Raw genomic sequence first — 15,065 nt, 5'->3', positions numbered from 1 at the left:
GTGTGTGTGTGTGTATATGTGTATATGTATATATGTATATGCGTGTATATATATATATATATATATATATATATATATATATATATATATATATATATATATATATATATATATATATCAGGTAGCCAAACCTTTTTTTTTACTGAAGGTGTAACATTTTGCTTATTCTGAATCTAGTCTTAAGAGAAAAAAAGGAAACGTGCAGATGAGTCAGAGTCAGTCAAATATACTTTTTTTTTCTTGACAGGAGAAGCGCTGGTGTTCATAACAACACTAACAGTGGTCAGCCATGGCAGTGTGACAATACAAACAAGAACTGGACTCTGAAACTGAAGCAGCTAAATGTCTTCCATGAATAGGTCCAATTAGACGTTCTTTAAATAAGTAATATTATGTTTTTTTATAGATCTTTGATATTTGGAATAAACCATTCCATCTAATGATCTGTTGTGAAGAAAACAATAGCTACAAAACACAATCCACAGTGAGGCAGATAAACAGACTTGTTCTTATAAGAGGCAGTGTTAAGATCACAGAGGAGGCATGTCACCATAGTGCACACTGCAGTAGGGCTGCAGTGTCACACGTGCACCAGTCCAGAAGGTTTTGATGGAAAACAAATTGCAGTCTCCCAAGCTGATTCCTGTCGCCACGAAGCCCAAAACAAGGAGAACGGAGACGCACATGATGAATAGTCGTGCTCTCTGGACCGCTGGCTCTACGGTGCCTGTCCACCTTCGACGACAGAGAAGCCAGAGGGACGACATTGCGGCGAAGAGAGAAGAAGAGCAGCGTCAACAGGATACAGAACTGCTTCCAGAATACAAAATATTTTCCGACATATTCCTTCCGTTCATTCATCATCAGCTAAAATGTCTATCAGAGTTACTCAATAGTAAACTGAGGTACCTTTCGGTCTGAAGATCTACTGTGGGACTCTGAGGTTTCAGCAACTCTTCAGCCTCAGTTTCTTCCTGAAGACACAGCAGCAGAGATCACTGATCTACCATACGTCTACACCTACTGGAACAGAGCTGCTTTCTGAAACTGGGCTTCGTAGTGACACTCTAGTGGTCACTTGTGGAAGTACGAGTTGATCAAATGTCATAGTTCATACATGACTTAGACGTCTGGAGTCCAACGCGCTGGTTTTCACTTCATCTGAAGCGGCCAGCAGCTTGATTTCGTCAAAGAGGGGCAGAGGGGAGCTGAGCGATCCTTTCTTTTCTTCCGTCAGATCATTCAGAGCGGAGCTGCAAACCAACAGCAGACTCACAATCGGGTGTGAGTGAACACAGACGACTCATCGCAAATCATGACCTTCATTTGAAAGCAAGAGGATTTTATGTGTCATGGTTACAGTAAGGCCTCATCCTGTCTGTCCTCCAACTGTTCTCTCAGCTCCTGATTTGTCTGCCTGAGATCCTGGAGCAAAGAAATCAAATCATCTCACAGCAGCCCATGTTGGAGGTTTATTCCTGCACTGCACATTTACAAATCTGTTAACAATACATACCTGCTTGTTGTGAAATGTGTATGGATTAGAGCGAGACAACTTTTTTTTCCTTTTTTTTCTGTAATGAATTTCTGTTCTTTTACAAAAGTAATTAGTAAATTTTCCCTCAGATTAATTCTCAGTTTAAATGATTTATATGATGAGTAAGGAGTTACGTGGCATGTACACATTGTATACAACAGAGTAAAATTAACATCTTTACCTTTATGATGATGGAACACTCTTCTACTGTTTCCTCCAAGTGCTTCAGCTGCAGGTTTTTCTATCACAAGACACACAAACATTTAGAATTATGATGTTCAAATAACGGCAAATACAAAAATGTCAAAATATGAATGTTCAATTTCAAAGACACATTTGGTCAGACGCTGGCCAGAACTGATGTCTCTGTTCCTACCTGATGAATACTTTCATCCCTGTGCTGCAGCCCCACCTGAGCCTCCTCCATTTCAATCTGAAGAAACACACAACGGTTGTCAAAGTGTTCGGGGTGAAAGTAGCGTGGACACAATCCCACTTCCCCGAGCGGAGTCCTCTGTGTTACCTCGAGGCTTTGAAGTGCAGCCTTGAACTTGCTCAAGCCGATCTTGTCCTGCTCGCTCTCTTGCTGTAGGTTCTTGAGCTGGAAACGATTGGAACGTGCAAAGTGTCTTATAACTGTGTGGTGCACTGTATGCTGACATGAAAGCTGTCATGTGAAGAGCAACAGACATCGTACCTCAGCGGCTAGTTTCTTGGTTTGTTCCTTCATCATGGTGGATTCCTCCTCCTGCACAAAAACACGAACAAAATCAAGAGCCACCTTGAGATATTTAAAATGACGAAGAAGTTTACCTGTTTGTCTACCAGATACATATGCTAATGTGACATATGATTTATATATTTATATGAATCACTACTGTTTAGATAAATAGAATTTGGTATGTAATTCCCCTGCGTGACAAACAGGAGTATGTTAGGCAAATTTGAATTTTATTAAGTCTCAAAACTAGAGTTAAATAGTTGATGACACAGTTGGCTTTGGAAGAACATAAAAAACATAAATGACCAACATATGCCAAACCTTCACAGGGTTAGGGTTAAGTTCAAGTGTATGACAGGTTACTTTAATGAAACAATGTTTGAACTTACAATAAAAATATAATTAACAATTAATGTCCCATCATATCACCATGATTAAGATTAACACCAGTAATGTACATTGCAATACAATAACAATTATGCTCACCCACCAATTTCTGAATCTTTTTCTTGCTGCAGCTATTTACATCGAGGTCGTCTGTCAGCAGGAACCCACAGGGCTCCGCTTCAACCTGCTGTGCCTCACTGATGAGCCTGTCCAGGCTGCAGACACACAAACAAGCGCCAGACAGTTTTTTCATTTTCACAGATAGATGATCAGGTTTCAATGGGAAGTACAGTCACGCATTATCATATTCATAGGAGGTGTCTTCTGTAACACAGCTCAGAGAAAAGCTTATAATAAGCCGTTTATTAAAGAAGAAATGTGGACTTAAAACAAAGCCTTTCTAACATATTCTGCCATAAAGGTTGTTGGCTTGAAAACCTACAGCACGCATAAGAAAAAAGACAAGACCGTGTTGAAGGCAGCAGGGAGATCAGATTTTACTTATACTGTAGAATAGATGATGAACACGCTAAAAAGATGATTGCAGCGACAAGTTGGGGTCAAAGCGTACAGAGTTCCTTTCTGCTAATGTGCAGATGATAATGTGTGATGAGTTACACGTTCACTTGTCTCCTGAGGGCGACGTTCTCCGAGCGCAGCGCTGCCATGTCGTCGTCTGCCACATCCAGCCACTGCCTCATCGCAGTGTTCAGCTCCTTCAGCTGGCTCTGACTGTAATCCAGCTCAGCTATCTTCTGCAGCATCTCCTTAGGTGTCCTGCTTACACATACATGCACACGCCAGAAAAACAATGCTTCATATGTTGCTACTTGGTAACTCAACCATACAGGTTTTTGTGTGCGGGTCTGTTCAGTGAAAATCACTCACATGTTTTCCTTTCTGACATCCATCCTGGTGGTTTACTCCTCCCTGCTCCTGCTTGTGACCAACCAGAAATCCCATGAGGAGTGACACAGATCTCAGGACGTACTTAAATATTCTTTTTCTGACTGAGATTTATTCCAGAAATAAATGAATAAACAGCCATCATGTCTTTCAACCAATAAATTGTGTTAATGATGTAAACCCCAGCACACATAAGGTTAATTCACAAGGTTAAACTACAATTACTGATCCAATTAGCAAATCTTAAATTCTCTAAATCTTTAAATTTCTCATTATCTTAAAATAAAGCAAAGTAACTTTGATAACCTCCCTTTTCCAGAATATGCTAAAATTTTAAAAGCCAGTCAGCGTGGCATAACCGACATTATAGCAAATATGCTATATATATATAGTCTTTTTGGTATCATGGTTTTATTGTATGGTGTTTTCCATTGCTAATATACCAAAATTCTATATCTTTTTAATGTTTTTATGTAATGACTTACTCTCTCATCATTTTTTCTCTCCATTTAGATTAACACAAATTGTCTTCTCATCATTGTGACTTTCTATCTCATTATTTCAACAATGTATCTCATAACGTTACATTACTTACCATCTCATAATTATGACCATTTTTTTATTTCCTAATTTTGTTTCAGCATTCATGCTGAGCTTCCGTTGCTAACTAGCCTCCACGACTGGAGCTAGCTGGGTCGCAGACCGTCCAGCAGGAAGTGACGTAACTACGAGATGACTTCACGTCTCACACGAGGCTCAGACACATGGACAAGAGTTGGACAGTGTTGTTCTTTCAAAGACCTGTTGACGGACACAACCTCTTCATGTCCTAGCTAAATGCTAACGTCACCATGAGATGCTCACGTTCTGTCTCTTATTCAGCTAACCAGCACACTAGCTTCATCTTCCAAGTTGAACAAATCACAGTTTAGTGCTGCACCGGTGTTCGACTCTGACAAAATCACTTCTCAGAATAACTTCTGAGTCCCAACTAGCGGTTACTAACGGTTACATAACACGTGCACACCTGTCCACGGTGTCATCTCCGTGTTCGTCCACACCTCGGTCTCGTTCAGGAAGATGTCACACACGTGATCATATCACAATCCCCACTGATGACGATGCAGTGCAGGGGGCAAGGCGTTGAATGCATTTGACTATTAAAGCAAAAATGCTCACTGATATGGACGCTAAGGGATTTTCTTTGGCCTTTATCACAAACTAAGGGCTGTGAAGGTTGCGAGAGGATGGTTTGATGTCAATACATTCATAAATGACTGAGCTATTGGCAAAGAAAGCCTTGAATTATGTATATCAAAGCAAAATGCTCACTGATATGCATGTCTCACGTGTAACAAAATTGACCTGTTCACATTTTTAATGTATTAGGGAGAAGATGGGTCCAAAATGATATCAGCTGGTCACATTTCTGATGAAATTACAGCTACCGTAAGAGCATCCTCTCTTAAAAGGAAATCGAGAGGGATGTGAATGAGTAGATTGTGATACCAATACAGTTGCTAAGTAGCACTGCTTTACTAATCCAGGTTTATAAAAATAAAAACAGCTGCTCTCTGGATCCAAGGACACATCACAAAACTAAAACAGGAGAAAGGTTAGTCTTGTACTTTTTTTTGATTTGTAATTCATAAACTAAATATACCAAAACACTCTATGGAAAAATTAAAATCCTTCAATAAACGGGCTTAACGCCTACATGTCCCCTGATGAAGATTGAGTTGAAACGTGTACACGCTCATAAATAGATTTTATATTTTCTTTCACTCAATAACAGACTAATTAAACTGCAGAAAACAATTTTCAACCCGACTTTAATCACTGCAACTTAATTTGCACAAATTTTCAGATTAAAAAGTAATAAAATTCATAATTTTTCAACAGTTCCATATATACAATTAATTTAATATATGAAATCACTTTAATCACAAAACCACACATCAAGTGACCCCATCCGTAGGAAATAGCAGGGTGAAAAAAATTAGGCAGACGTTAGCAAAACAACATACAATACTGACAAACAATATTTTTGGTTGTAATGTAAATGTAGTATAGGACATGTAAGAGCACCTGTCAAAACATAGGCATGGGATCATTAAAATGACATAAAGCAAAAGGGAGTGTTTGTACAGGTGGTGGTTTTGTAATGAGGCAACAAACGTGAAGTTGGCATCAACTGTTGTCAGACATGTTATCTGTGTCTCTAATCCTATTTATTAAATCGAAGCAGGTTCTGAGTGTGTAGCGTGTTCACACCAGAAAAGTGACGAAATAAGAAAAAATATGAAATATGCTCAAAACAGTCTGGTGAAACTTTTCCAGGAAATAGAGGAAAAGCATATAACAATAAGATTTTTGGAACCAACACTTTTTGTCGAGTTTAACTGTCACAGATTGATTGGAGTATATTGAGTATACTGTACTAACTTCAAGAACAATAGGCACATAGTAGTCACTCGAGTCAGAAGTTGAACGTGTCATGTTATGACACTGTAGGATTGGTTTGGAACAGTTACTGACTGACTGAAACATGGAGAAATCCTGCATTTACTAACACTACGTAAACTTCAACATTAGCTTTCACATCATGTGCGATTCATGCTGATCATTTTCTTATACACGTGTTCTCCTGCAGATTTTAACACATTGTGTCTTTATCCAGTAAAAGTTCAGTGTAATAAAATCTTAATAATCACCGCAGATAGGAGGTTAATGATGGTATATTTTATAACCCTGTGGTTTATTAAGTGCAAGTCAAATTTGTTCAACCTTCAGTTTTAGGCAGCCGAGCTGTGTGAGAAACTCTTCATTCATTCCAGGATGAGCACAACACAGGAGTCACAGTCTGTAACTGCGAGCGCCTGTTAATGACGATTTAAAATTGTAAATATTTTATGATCAATAAAATACATTCTGGTTTCAGTGGTGTTTATATGCATTTTCAGTGCTCGGTATTCCGGAGGAACTTGAGGCCTCAGTGAGTGTAAAGAAAACCTTTAGGTCAAGGTCAATGCACCTTCCAAAGTAGACCCATTAATCCTCAGGTAAAAGATACAGAGGAGATACTGGTAGGCAGTACAATCCAGCAAAAACCCCTGTTATTCTAGCTTCTCCCCATCCCAAGCTTTCTCTTCTTGATCTGAATCAATCTTCCCTGCTGCTGATCCCGGATTCCATTCACCATCACCACTAAAGTAAAGAAATACAGCCTGTTAACATTCAGACTTTCTAGCATTACCGGGCGGGTTCCAGCGACCCCGTGACCTGGAAGCTTAGCCCATCTCCAGGCAGAGGTGACGGGATGAGCGGGCAGAGCCAGCAGAGGTACCAGCGAAGGCCCAGGGTGTGACGCATGTTGCCGAGGAGTCCCAGGTTGTAGGGTCTACGGGACGAGTACCACTCCCTGGTGGTCTGTCCCCGGAACAGCAGGAAAAGATGGAAGAAGAAGAATGCGGACACAAGCAGGAAGCCCACAACACATGTGTCAGCGATGAAGGCGAAGGCAAAGGCGCGCGTTGAGACCTGACCTACGAAACAAAGAAAGGACACAGTCAGCCATAGCACTCCAGGCTAGTTCTGATATACGTCTTATCAAAAACATATGAACTGGTGGAAAATTCTGGAAAGTAACCTTCACTGTTCATTAAATCAAATACGTGAATAGTCCACATGTACGTGCGAACCAGCAGATGAATTGATATTCAAAATAATTATTGGTTGCCCCCCAATATCAAATGCTGCAAGAGGGTTTAAAATGACAACAGGAAAATAAAAAAGGGTTTCACATTTTGCAGTATTTATTCACAGGTTTATGGTCACATTTATTTCCTCTCACATACTTAGTTTCAGTGTACGAGCTCACAGTCAATAAAGAAATGTTTATAGATCATTTTCAACTGAGCAGTATGCAGAGTGTGCTGCCACGGCGATAAGGAATAGATGCAAATTGGGACAACCCAAGATGCGAGAGACACCAGTTCTCACCTGAAACAAGCATGATCCAGGGTATGAGCAGCAGCAGGATGCTGTGCACACTCACCCCCTCCTTCAATATGACGATGAAGACCTCTGCGTTCATCAGCGTGGCGTACAGGAGCCCGGACCACATGAACAACAAGCAGCTGAGGAAGAAGCGGTAGTTGCGGAAGCCCACGCACTGGCCAAAGAAGACGCAGTGGTGATCCCGCCGCAGCACACACACTTTGCAGTCATAGCAGTGGGAGCAGCGGGGCGGAGTGTGTGTCTCGCATGTGTAACAGTACCTGTGTGAAGAATAAGGGGAATATTATTATTTGTTGTACATAAACAACATTTCACAGATGAAACGAACAAATGGTAAATCTGATTTTACATCAGTGAAAAAGCAGAGAATAAAGTTTCTTTGCAGTGGTGGTCCCGCTGACACGTTTCAGTGTTTCAGTTCCTAGACCCAATTGAGATGATCATTTTACTACATGACTCTTCATTGACAAAGTAACAAAGATGATATAACATATGATACTTCTATAGAAATTGGTGGATGTTATGTCTTTTCACTATTTTGTTGTCTCTAAAAATTAAAAGGAAGGAAAGTGTACTACAGTAACTAAAACAGGTAACCAAAATACTACAATAGAGAGCCTCAATTAAAGGAGTTGCTGAAAAATGTAAATGTAAGTTGCTGTACTGCATATAGGATAGAAATAGAAACCAGATAGAAATATATATTTCCACATGTAGGTTAGGATATTTATTTTATGCCGTATATATATACACACACACGCAGAGCGAGCTGGATGCAAAGTGATGATGCAGATTTCTATATGTGAGTTTTGCTTTTGTTTATTCTCTCAGAACTGTATATAATATTTCCACGTTAGTCCATTTGAAAATAGGTTGTACATTTGTTTGATTCACAGGTCTGTGAATCAAAAAAATCTGTGTTGTATCTTAAAACTAAATTTGAAGGTTGTACTTTTTTATTTTGACGGAACTAGAACTGGAAATCCGGCCCAGACCCAATGGTCCCTCCAGTGTGTAGATAAGGGGGTCCACAAACCTTTGGCCGTATGATGAACAGTGCATGCAGCAAACAGTAACAATCCCCGCTGCTCCTTCCTTACCTCCAGCCCTGGCCTACGCCCTCTCCTCCCAGGAACACCCCCCTGATGGTGGGACTGGTCCTGACGAAGAGCAGGGCGTTCCAGCAGATGTTGCCCAGCATGAAGTACTGGGCCAGCAGGTGGACCAGCTTCCACCAGACGGACCACTGCGTCTTCTTCTGGTCCGGCTCCAGCGGAGCCTCGACCATGACCAGGTAGCTCACCTCGCCGGTGATGGAGAAGACCAGGAAGGTGTTGAGGGCCACGGGCAGGTGGTGGCACAGCCTCTCCACCCGGCAGAACACTTTGCTGGCAAAGCTCGTCATGTTTCCTGCTCCTCCTCCTTCTCACCTCGGCTCTGAGCGCGGTGTGGTCAGGGTGGAAGGACTGGTTTGACAGGCACACCGTCAAATAAGCGTTAGCTGAGTTAGCCAAACAACCGTCCCATTAGCTTTCTGACCGAGGTAAAAATCACACGAGTAATAATTAATCACACATAAAATATCTTTGGTGAAAAAATAACGGAAAGTAAGAGTTGAATTGTGACGCTGTTACTCAGTAAAAGAGCCTCTTCACACCACGATCTCTACCAATGGACGGAATCAAGCTGCTGCTTCCGAGAGTTACATCAAAATATATCCGTAATGACACATGATACTATAGTTCCGCTGGAAATAAAAAGGCATCTTATGCCATTGTCAAAAAGTTAAACAGACAGAGGTGGAAATCAACTTAGGATATTTACTGAAGAAATGTACTATTTCCATCACTTGCCACTTTAGAATTTACTCTATTACATTTATTTGACAGCTTTAGTATAGTGACAGAGATTTTTTTTGCATATTTATATACAGAGTTTCGAAAACATGATGGTTCGTCATAGACGAAACTCAGTAGTATATACAAGTAGAGTTGAAATGATAAGTTGATTAGTTAATTATTAAGTTAATTATTTTGATAATATTTCATGGTTTCAGCTTTTCAAATGTGATTCTTTCCTGCTTAATAATATATATATATATATATATATATATATATATATATATTCTCTTTCAATAATCTTAGATGCATTCCAACATCGTGAATGACCAAAGCCACAGCCTCCCATATGTGGTCCTTGAGTTCCTGAATCATCACCACTGCCCATACCTGATTAGCCTGATATGTTGTCTGAACACACTTGATCCACATACTTAGGTGTAGGTAGAGCAGGGAAATATGAAAAATATACAGCACGGAGACTCTCCAGGCATCGAAGTAGGTACCACTGATATAAGCCTATGTAAGGTTGATAAGAAACCGCAATGATTTTAAAACTGATGTATGATATAACAATATGATGTACATTTCATTATCAAAATAAAGCTCTCACACTAATCTGAAGTTTAATAGCCAAAATGCCTTAATAGAATGAAACATTTAAAGTGCGCACATGTTTGTGTTTGATGATGTAAAGTGAGGATCCCCAGTGATGTTCCCTGCACTCCTCCAAATTTCAGGGAGAAATTAGTTTTGAATATGTTCCAATAAAATTCCATATTAAGGAATATGGTGAAAGGTCTTTTCAAGTACAGTCTTATAGTGTATATGTTTCAAACAGCATTACATATAGCATTTTAAAAAAGCTCTCACCACTGTTTCACCCCTTTACTATGGCATGTCTGGATTGGCAGCACGTCTCTGGTCCCTCCCCCCAAAGCACAGACCTTAATCCCTGATAATCTCTGCATCCACTGACAGCCAGCAGTCATGGCTGCTCCGAAAGAGAATTTACTGTGTCTTGGACATCTGACCGGCACTGAGAGAAACACTTTCACCAAGCAAAGAGAGCACAGTCTAAAACAGAGGTAAGAATCTTAGATACCGCCATGGAGTAAGTGAGTAGTAATCTTGTTGGATTTGTTTTGACATTTAGCAAAAACAATAATTATCTTCTCTGACAATTATGACATAATATGACTTCTACAGTGATCTGCACAGTGTGATAGTCAAGACAGAGTCTACTGTATACTGTAGCTCTAGCAATGTTTTTGAAATTTGTATTTGGAAAGTTCAGTTCTGTAAACTCTGGATTGTGTGAGAGTTGAGGGGTGTGTGTACAATATATCAATCGTGTGTGTGTGCGCGCCATGGGTTACTATGACGTTGTACCATCATGCAATGTCTCTTTCTCTCACAGTGTTCACAGGCCAATGCTGTTCCAAACAAACTTTTCAACTCCTCAGAGTCGCCAACAGCTGTAAGCACACAACAACAACAACAACAACAACAACATTAACAAAAATAAAACAAGCTTATTGCACTGTGCATCATTGTGTCTGTTAGTGTTAATATTTTTAGTCTCCAACTCCATGTGTGTGTTCCGTGCAGCAGAGTGATGCACCTGCAGCAGCGCTGGCAGGAGCTGAAGGAGAGAGAGCGCACAGCTCAGCAACACAACCAGCAGCTTCTGCAGCAGTTTGACAGAGCCCAGGACACACTGAGGGAGATGCTGGCCCGCAATGCTGCCATGAAAACGATCCGGGTGCACACACACAGACACACACACACACACACACACACACACACACACACACACACACACACACACAAGCACACGCACACACACAGACAGTGAACTAGGAGAATTTAGAAAGTAGCTCAGGAAAATAATCTTGACTTCTCTGCTTTGCCTAAACAAACAGTTGTACTTTATTCTTCCCTGAGGAAAAAAACTTGTGCTCAACTTTTATCTTGATCTTTGACCTTTTTAGATGGAGTATGGCAGGTACCTGGAGGAGAGCGATCCCGGCTGGCATCAGCAAATCAAAGAGAAAACACAGGCCGCACAGAGGAAGGTCTGGACAATAATCAATATACAGCTGTCTTGCATTTTTTTAGCTCCTTTTAAATCATCAAGTTGTTCAAATGTGAGACATTGAGATGGTTATGAAACTGGATCAGTATGAAAAAATAAACTTGTTCTTCTCAACAGCGGATGGAGGTATATTTGAGGTCATGTCTACAGAATTCAGAAGGACTGAGCAAGTCCTCTCCAGAAAGACTTTTACTTTCACAGGGTTTGTTCTCTTCCTCACTCACTTTAAAAAATGATCTTGTCACATTTATTCTTCTCTGTCTTTTTGGGGAAATCCTATTTTTCATTATCTAGTTGGCTAATACACTCCAAGAACATGACTTCAGCAAGTGACTTTTGTGGGAATCTTCCACAATCTATTTCCCATAGCCATGTTGAACTGTTAAAGCATCGTACAACTGGTCTTCTTGAGCTCCATGCACACTCATTCGGCATCTATCGCTGTTTGCAGGGTTTGCCAAGAAGCCACAGACAGTTTCTGCTCTTCGAGACAGCAACGTGGATGTCTCCTCTCATCTCCCCTGTAGACCATCTTCTTGGCTCACCCACACTCCATCCCAGACAGCAGGGTTTCCTATCAACATGCCCTGTCAACCCCAACCCTCTCATGTCCCTCCACCTTACCTCCCGCCACCCCCCATCTTCTCTCATCCCCACCAATCCCAGGTCCACCACCTCGCCTCCACGCCCGGTAATCATCACCCCTGGCCTCGGCAGGATCCAACAGGCTGGGCTTCGCCTCAGTGCGACAACCCCTGGTCCTGGACTACAGGTGCCACTGGGATCCCCTCCGTCTCCGACGCTCTGTGGCGTCAGCTGCACACGGAGGAACCTGCTCATGAGAGGGAGGTGGAGGCTGAGACAAGAGGTGCAGCGAGCTCAAAGAGAGAGGGAGGTGGTGGAAGCAGGAGCAGCCATTGCTCTCAGGAGCTGGACATTAATCCGGGTGCGAAAAGTGGAAACGAGCAGTGATTTCATATACACGCAGACTTGACTTTCCTTTAAATCAGTTTGTAACTTGTGTGAGTACTGTGTCCAGTTCGTCTGTCCAGTGGATACGCAGAGAGCGGTGAGAGTGGCAGGGACTCAAGTCAGACGAGCAGCGAGAAGAGGAAGAAGAGGGAGAGGAGAGGGAAAACACAGCGTTCCTCCTCAGACGGTGAAAAGTGCAACTCTCAGGAGTAAGTTATTATCCACCGATCAGACACAACTTTAAAACCAATGCATCAATAGTAAGGATTTTCCTTTTCGTAAATTAACTCTGCAAGAGGCATATAGCATTTTAGAAGTTGGAATGTTAGAAATAAATTGAAATTGGACAGAATAGTCTCTCCGGGTTCTCTGGCTTCCTCCCACAGTCCAAAGACATGCAGAATGGGGTTAGGTTCATTGGAGATTCTAAATTGACCGTAGGTGTGAATGTGAGAGTGAATGGTTGTCCGTCTCTGTATGTGGCCCTGCGATAGGCTGGCGACCTGTCCAGGGTGTACCCCGCCTCTCGCCCAATGTTAGCTGGGATTGGGATTCGCTCCAGCCCCCCCGTGACCCTTAAATGGATAAAGCGGTAGACGATGGATGGATGGACAGAACAGCAGATACAGTACAGAAAGTAGAATTGAAGGAAGCACCAGATGGAACCAAGTGAGAGATGTGAATCAATAAAGAGTGAAGCTCGTAATATTATGAGCTGCTATTCCCTCTGGATTCAGTATAATTTGAACTCCTACTCTCAGGAAGTGTCCTGGGACAATGAAGTATAGAATAATTTAATATAACTCTTCTATCATTTATATATTTTTTCCTGACTTTGTGTCCCTGTTGTTTGTTCTGTATTACACAATACAGTTAACAGAATTATTATACATTAAATATTTAATACTGACAGGAGATATTCTTTGAGTACTTTTTCTTTTGATAGGCATATATTAAGTACATTTACCCTATACCTCTGTACTTCCACTTGAAAAAGAGTACTCTGTACTAACGTACTTCATTGTTCATTCCTGTCAAGGTCTTCTAGGACTTCCAGTGCTATTGTCATCGCTGGAGAAACATTGGTCCAAAGCTCAGAGAGCGATGCCTCATCAGAGAAATGCAGCACGAGTGGTAGCAGGAGGACAGCGAGGAGAAGTGGGGGACTTGCCGTTGGGTCACCGCCGACAGAGAAGGTGGCAAACGAGAGGACCCAGAGCGAGAGAGACGACTGTGGGAGTCACAAAGAAGGGAGACACTCTGCCGGTGAGGAGTCAGGGAGTCCGGTTGAGGAATCCATGAGTGAAGATGCAAAGAGTCAAAGTCCTGAAGATCGATCAGAAAGCCGCGGAGAGGAGGAATCAGAAAGTGTTAGTGTAAAGACTGAAAATGGAGATGCAAAGACAGAAAATCAGGAGAGTGGCAGCAGTGCAGAGCAAAGCAGCGCAGAAGAAAAGGATGAGGAAGAAGAGGAGCATAAGAACGATCTTGGAGAAGGAGCCAATGGAGATGGTGAGGAAGAGAGCAGTCAGAGAGATGAAGAGAAAGACGTGAGACACGTGGATGATGATGATGATGATGATGTTTCTGCCAGAGAGAACACAACAGAGGATGAAGAGGAGACAGGAGCAGAGGATGACTGGGTGGATGAGGGAGACAAAGAGAGGTTAAAGGACGAAGATGGTGAGAGCAGAAGACAGGATTCTTCCTTCTCTCAAGATGAAGATGAGAACGGAAGAGATGAAAACGAGATAGAGTTAGAGGGGGAGGGGTCTGTTGAAGAGGAGGATGGAGAAGAAGAAGACGAAAAGGGGAGTGAGGGGGGAAGTGGTTCAGACGACAGTATCATCTCACCACAAGAAAACAGGTCAGATATTGAAGGAATTCAACGATTTCCTTTGCAAATAACTGAACCTGACGAAATGAAATTTATTCTGTTTTTTTTAGACAAAAAAGGTTGCACATTATTCCCAAGGAAGCAGCGGAAGACGACGGCGACGGCGATGAGAAGACGGGGAGTAAACCAGGATCATCAGACGAGGACGAGTTCATCGAGGACGATATTGAGAATCTCCTCGCACCCCAAGAGCAAACCAAGAGAGCGTGAGTAGTTTTGACATTTGACAAAATCTGCAAAAACACATTTAACAAAACATTTCACACATCTTTATGAAATTATGTTTTCAGAGAAAAGGACCTGAAAGTTGACGACAAACCTAAAGGTACGGTGTCACTCATCACAATCACAAGATGAAATGGATGAAAAAAAAAAGAGGAAATTGTTAGAAATGTTAAATTCTATTTCTTTTCCAGAAGCTTGTGACCACGTGGACACTTTTCGAGCAGAGCAGGACCATTCCACAAAAACGGATCATCAAAGTGACTCGGATGAGTTTGATCACTTTTATGACTGAATGTGTCGATATTTTTTTTTGGGCTTCCTGGCATTTAAATCAGAGACAGATATCTAATGTTTCACAATTCACATAAAAATAAAACTATGGAAACGGTGCAGTGGTTAGCACTGTTGAGTTGATTGGTTTTCTTTCTCCTCTAATCAAAACCACGCAAACAGGAAATGAGCAA

At 41.5% G+C, this 15,065-nt stretch overlaps 3 protein-coding genes across 6 annotated transcripts; 1 reads left to right on the top strand and 2 right to left on the bottom strand.

Moving 5' to 3' along the window:
- Window positions 1–216: 216 nt before the first annotated feature.
- On the bottom strand, window positions 217–4,676 carry LOC118319224. 3 transcript variants are annotated; one of them, XM_035649443.2, is made up of 12 exons: window positions 4,579–4,676; window positions 3,534–3,581; window positions 3,264–3,422; window positions 2,749–2,860; window positions 2,235–2,285; window positions 2,061–2,138; window positions 1,914–1,970; window positions 1,719–1,778; window positions 1,361–1,425; window positions 1,118–1,253; window positions 910–974; window positions 217–735 (listed from the first exon to the last, which is right to left on the bottom strand). In XM_035649443.2, exons 2-12 carry the CDS (start codon window positions 3,554–3,556, stop codon window positions 531–533), a joined length of 1,011 nt encoding a protein of 336 aa, XP_035505336.2. In that variant the 5' UTR covers window positions 3,557–3,581; window positions 4,579–4,676; the 3' UTR covers window positions 217–530. The 3 variants fall into 3 exon arrangements, with proteins under 3 accessions (XP_035505336.2, XP_035505335.2, XP_035505334.2); XM_035649442.2 differs by having other exon boundaries at window positions 3,534–3,584; window positions 4,147–4,646; XM_035649441.2 differs by having other exon boundaries at window positions 4,147–4,645.
- A 690-nt stretch (window positions 4,677–5,366) lies between these two features.
- On the bottom strand, window positions 5,367–9,284 carry zdhhc24 (zinc finger DHHC-type containing 24). 2 transcript variants are annotated; one of them, XM_035650334.2, is made up of 4 exons: window positions 9,206–9,284; window positions 8,672–9,105; window positions 7,554–7,831; window positions 5,367–7,096 (listed from the first exon to the last, which is right to left on the bottom strand). In XM_035650334.2, exons 2-4 carry the CDS (start codon window positions 8,974–8,976, stop codon window positions 6,804–6,806), a joined length of 876 nt encoding a protein of 291 aa, XP_035506227.1. In that variant the 5' UTR covers window positions 8,977–9,105; window positions 9,206–9,284; the 3' UTR covers window positions 5,367–6,803. The 2 variants fall into 2 exon arrangements, with proteins under 2 accessions (XP_035506227.1, XP_035506228.1); XM_035650335.2 differs by having other exon boundaries at window positions 8,672–9,037; window positions 9,206–9,278.
- A 1,105-nt stretch (window positions 9,285–10,389) lies between these two features.
- Window positions 10,390–14,982, top strand: LOC118319628 (high mobility group nucleosome-binding domain-containing protein 5-like). The gene is made up of 11 exons (XM_035650154.2): window positions 10,390–10,497; window positions 10,830–10,889; window positions 11,021–11,174; window positions 11,404–11,487; window positions 11,625–11,709; window positions 11,959–12,453; window positions 12,547–12,688; window positions 13,519–14,346; window positions 14,427–14,582; window positions 14,667–14,701; window positions 14,793–14,982. The coding sequence occupies exons 1-11, from the start codon at window positions 10,400–10,402 to the stop codon at window positions 14,891–14,893; spliced, it is 2,238 nt and encodes a 745-aa protein (XP_035506047.2). The 5' UTR covers window positions 10,390–10,399; the 3' UTR covers window positions 14,894–14,982.
- Window positions 14,983–15,065: the final 83 nt, after the last annotated feature.

The sequence above is a fragment of the Scophthalmus maximus genome, chromosome 9 (assembly GCF_022379125.1).
Source record: "Scophthalmus maximus strain ysfricsl-2021 chromosome 9, ASM2237912v1, whole genome shotgun sequence".
Lineage (NCBI taxonomy): Eukaryota > Metazoa > Chordata > Actinopteri > Pleuronectiformes > Scophthalmidae > Scophthalmus > Scophthalmus maximus.
This window is presented reverse-complemented; position numbering and strand designations above follow the sequence as displayed.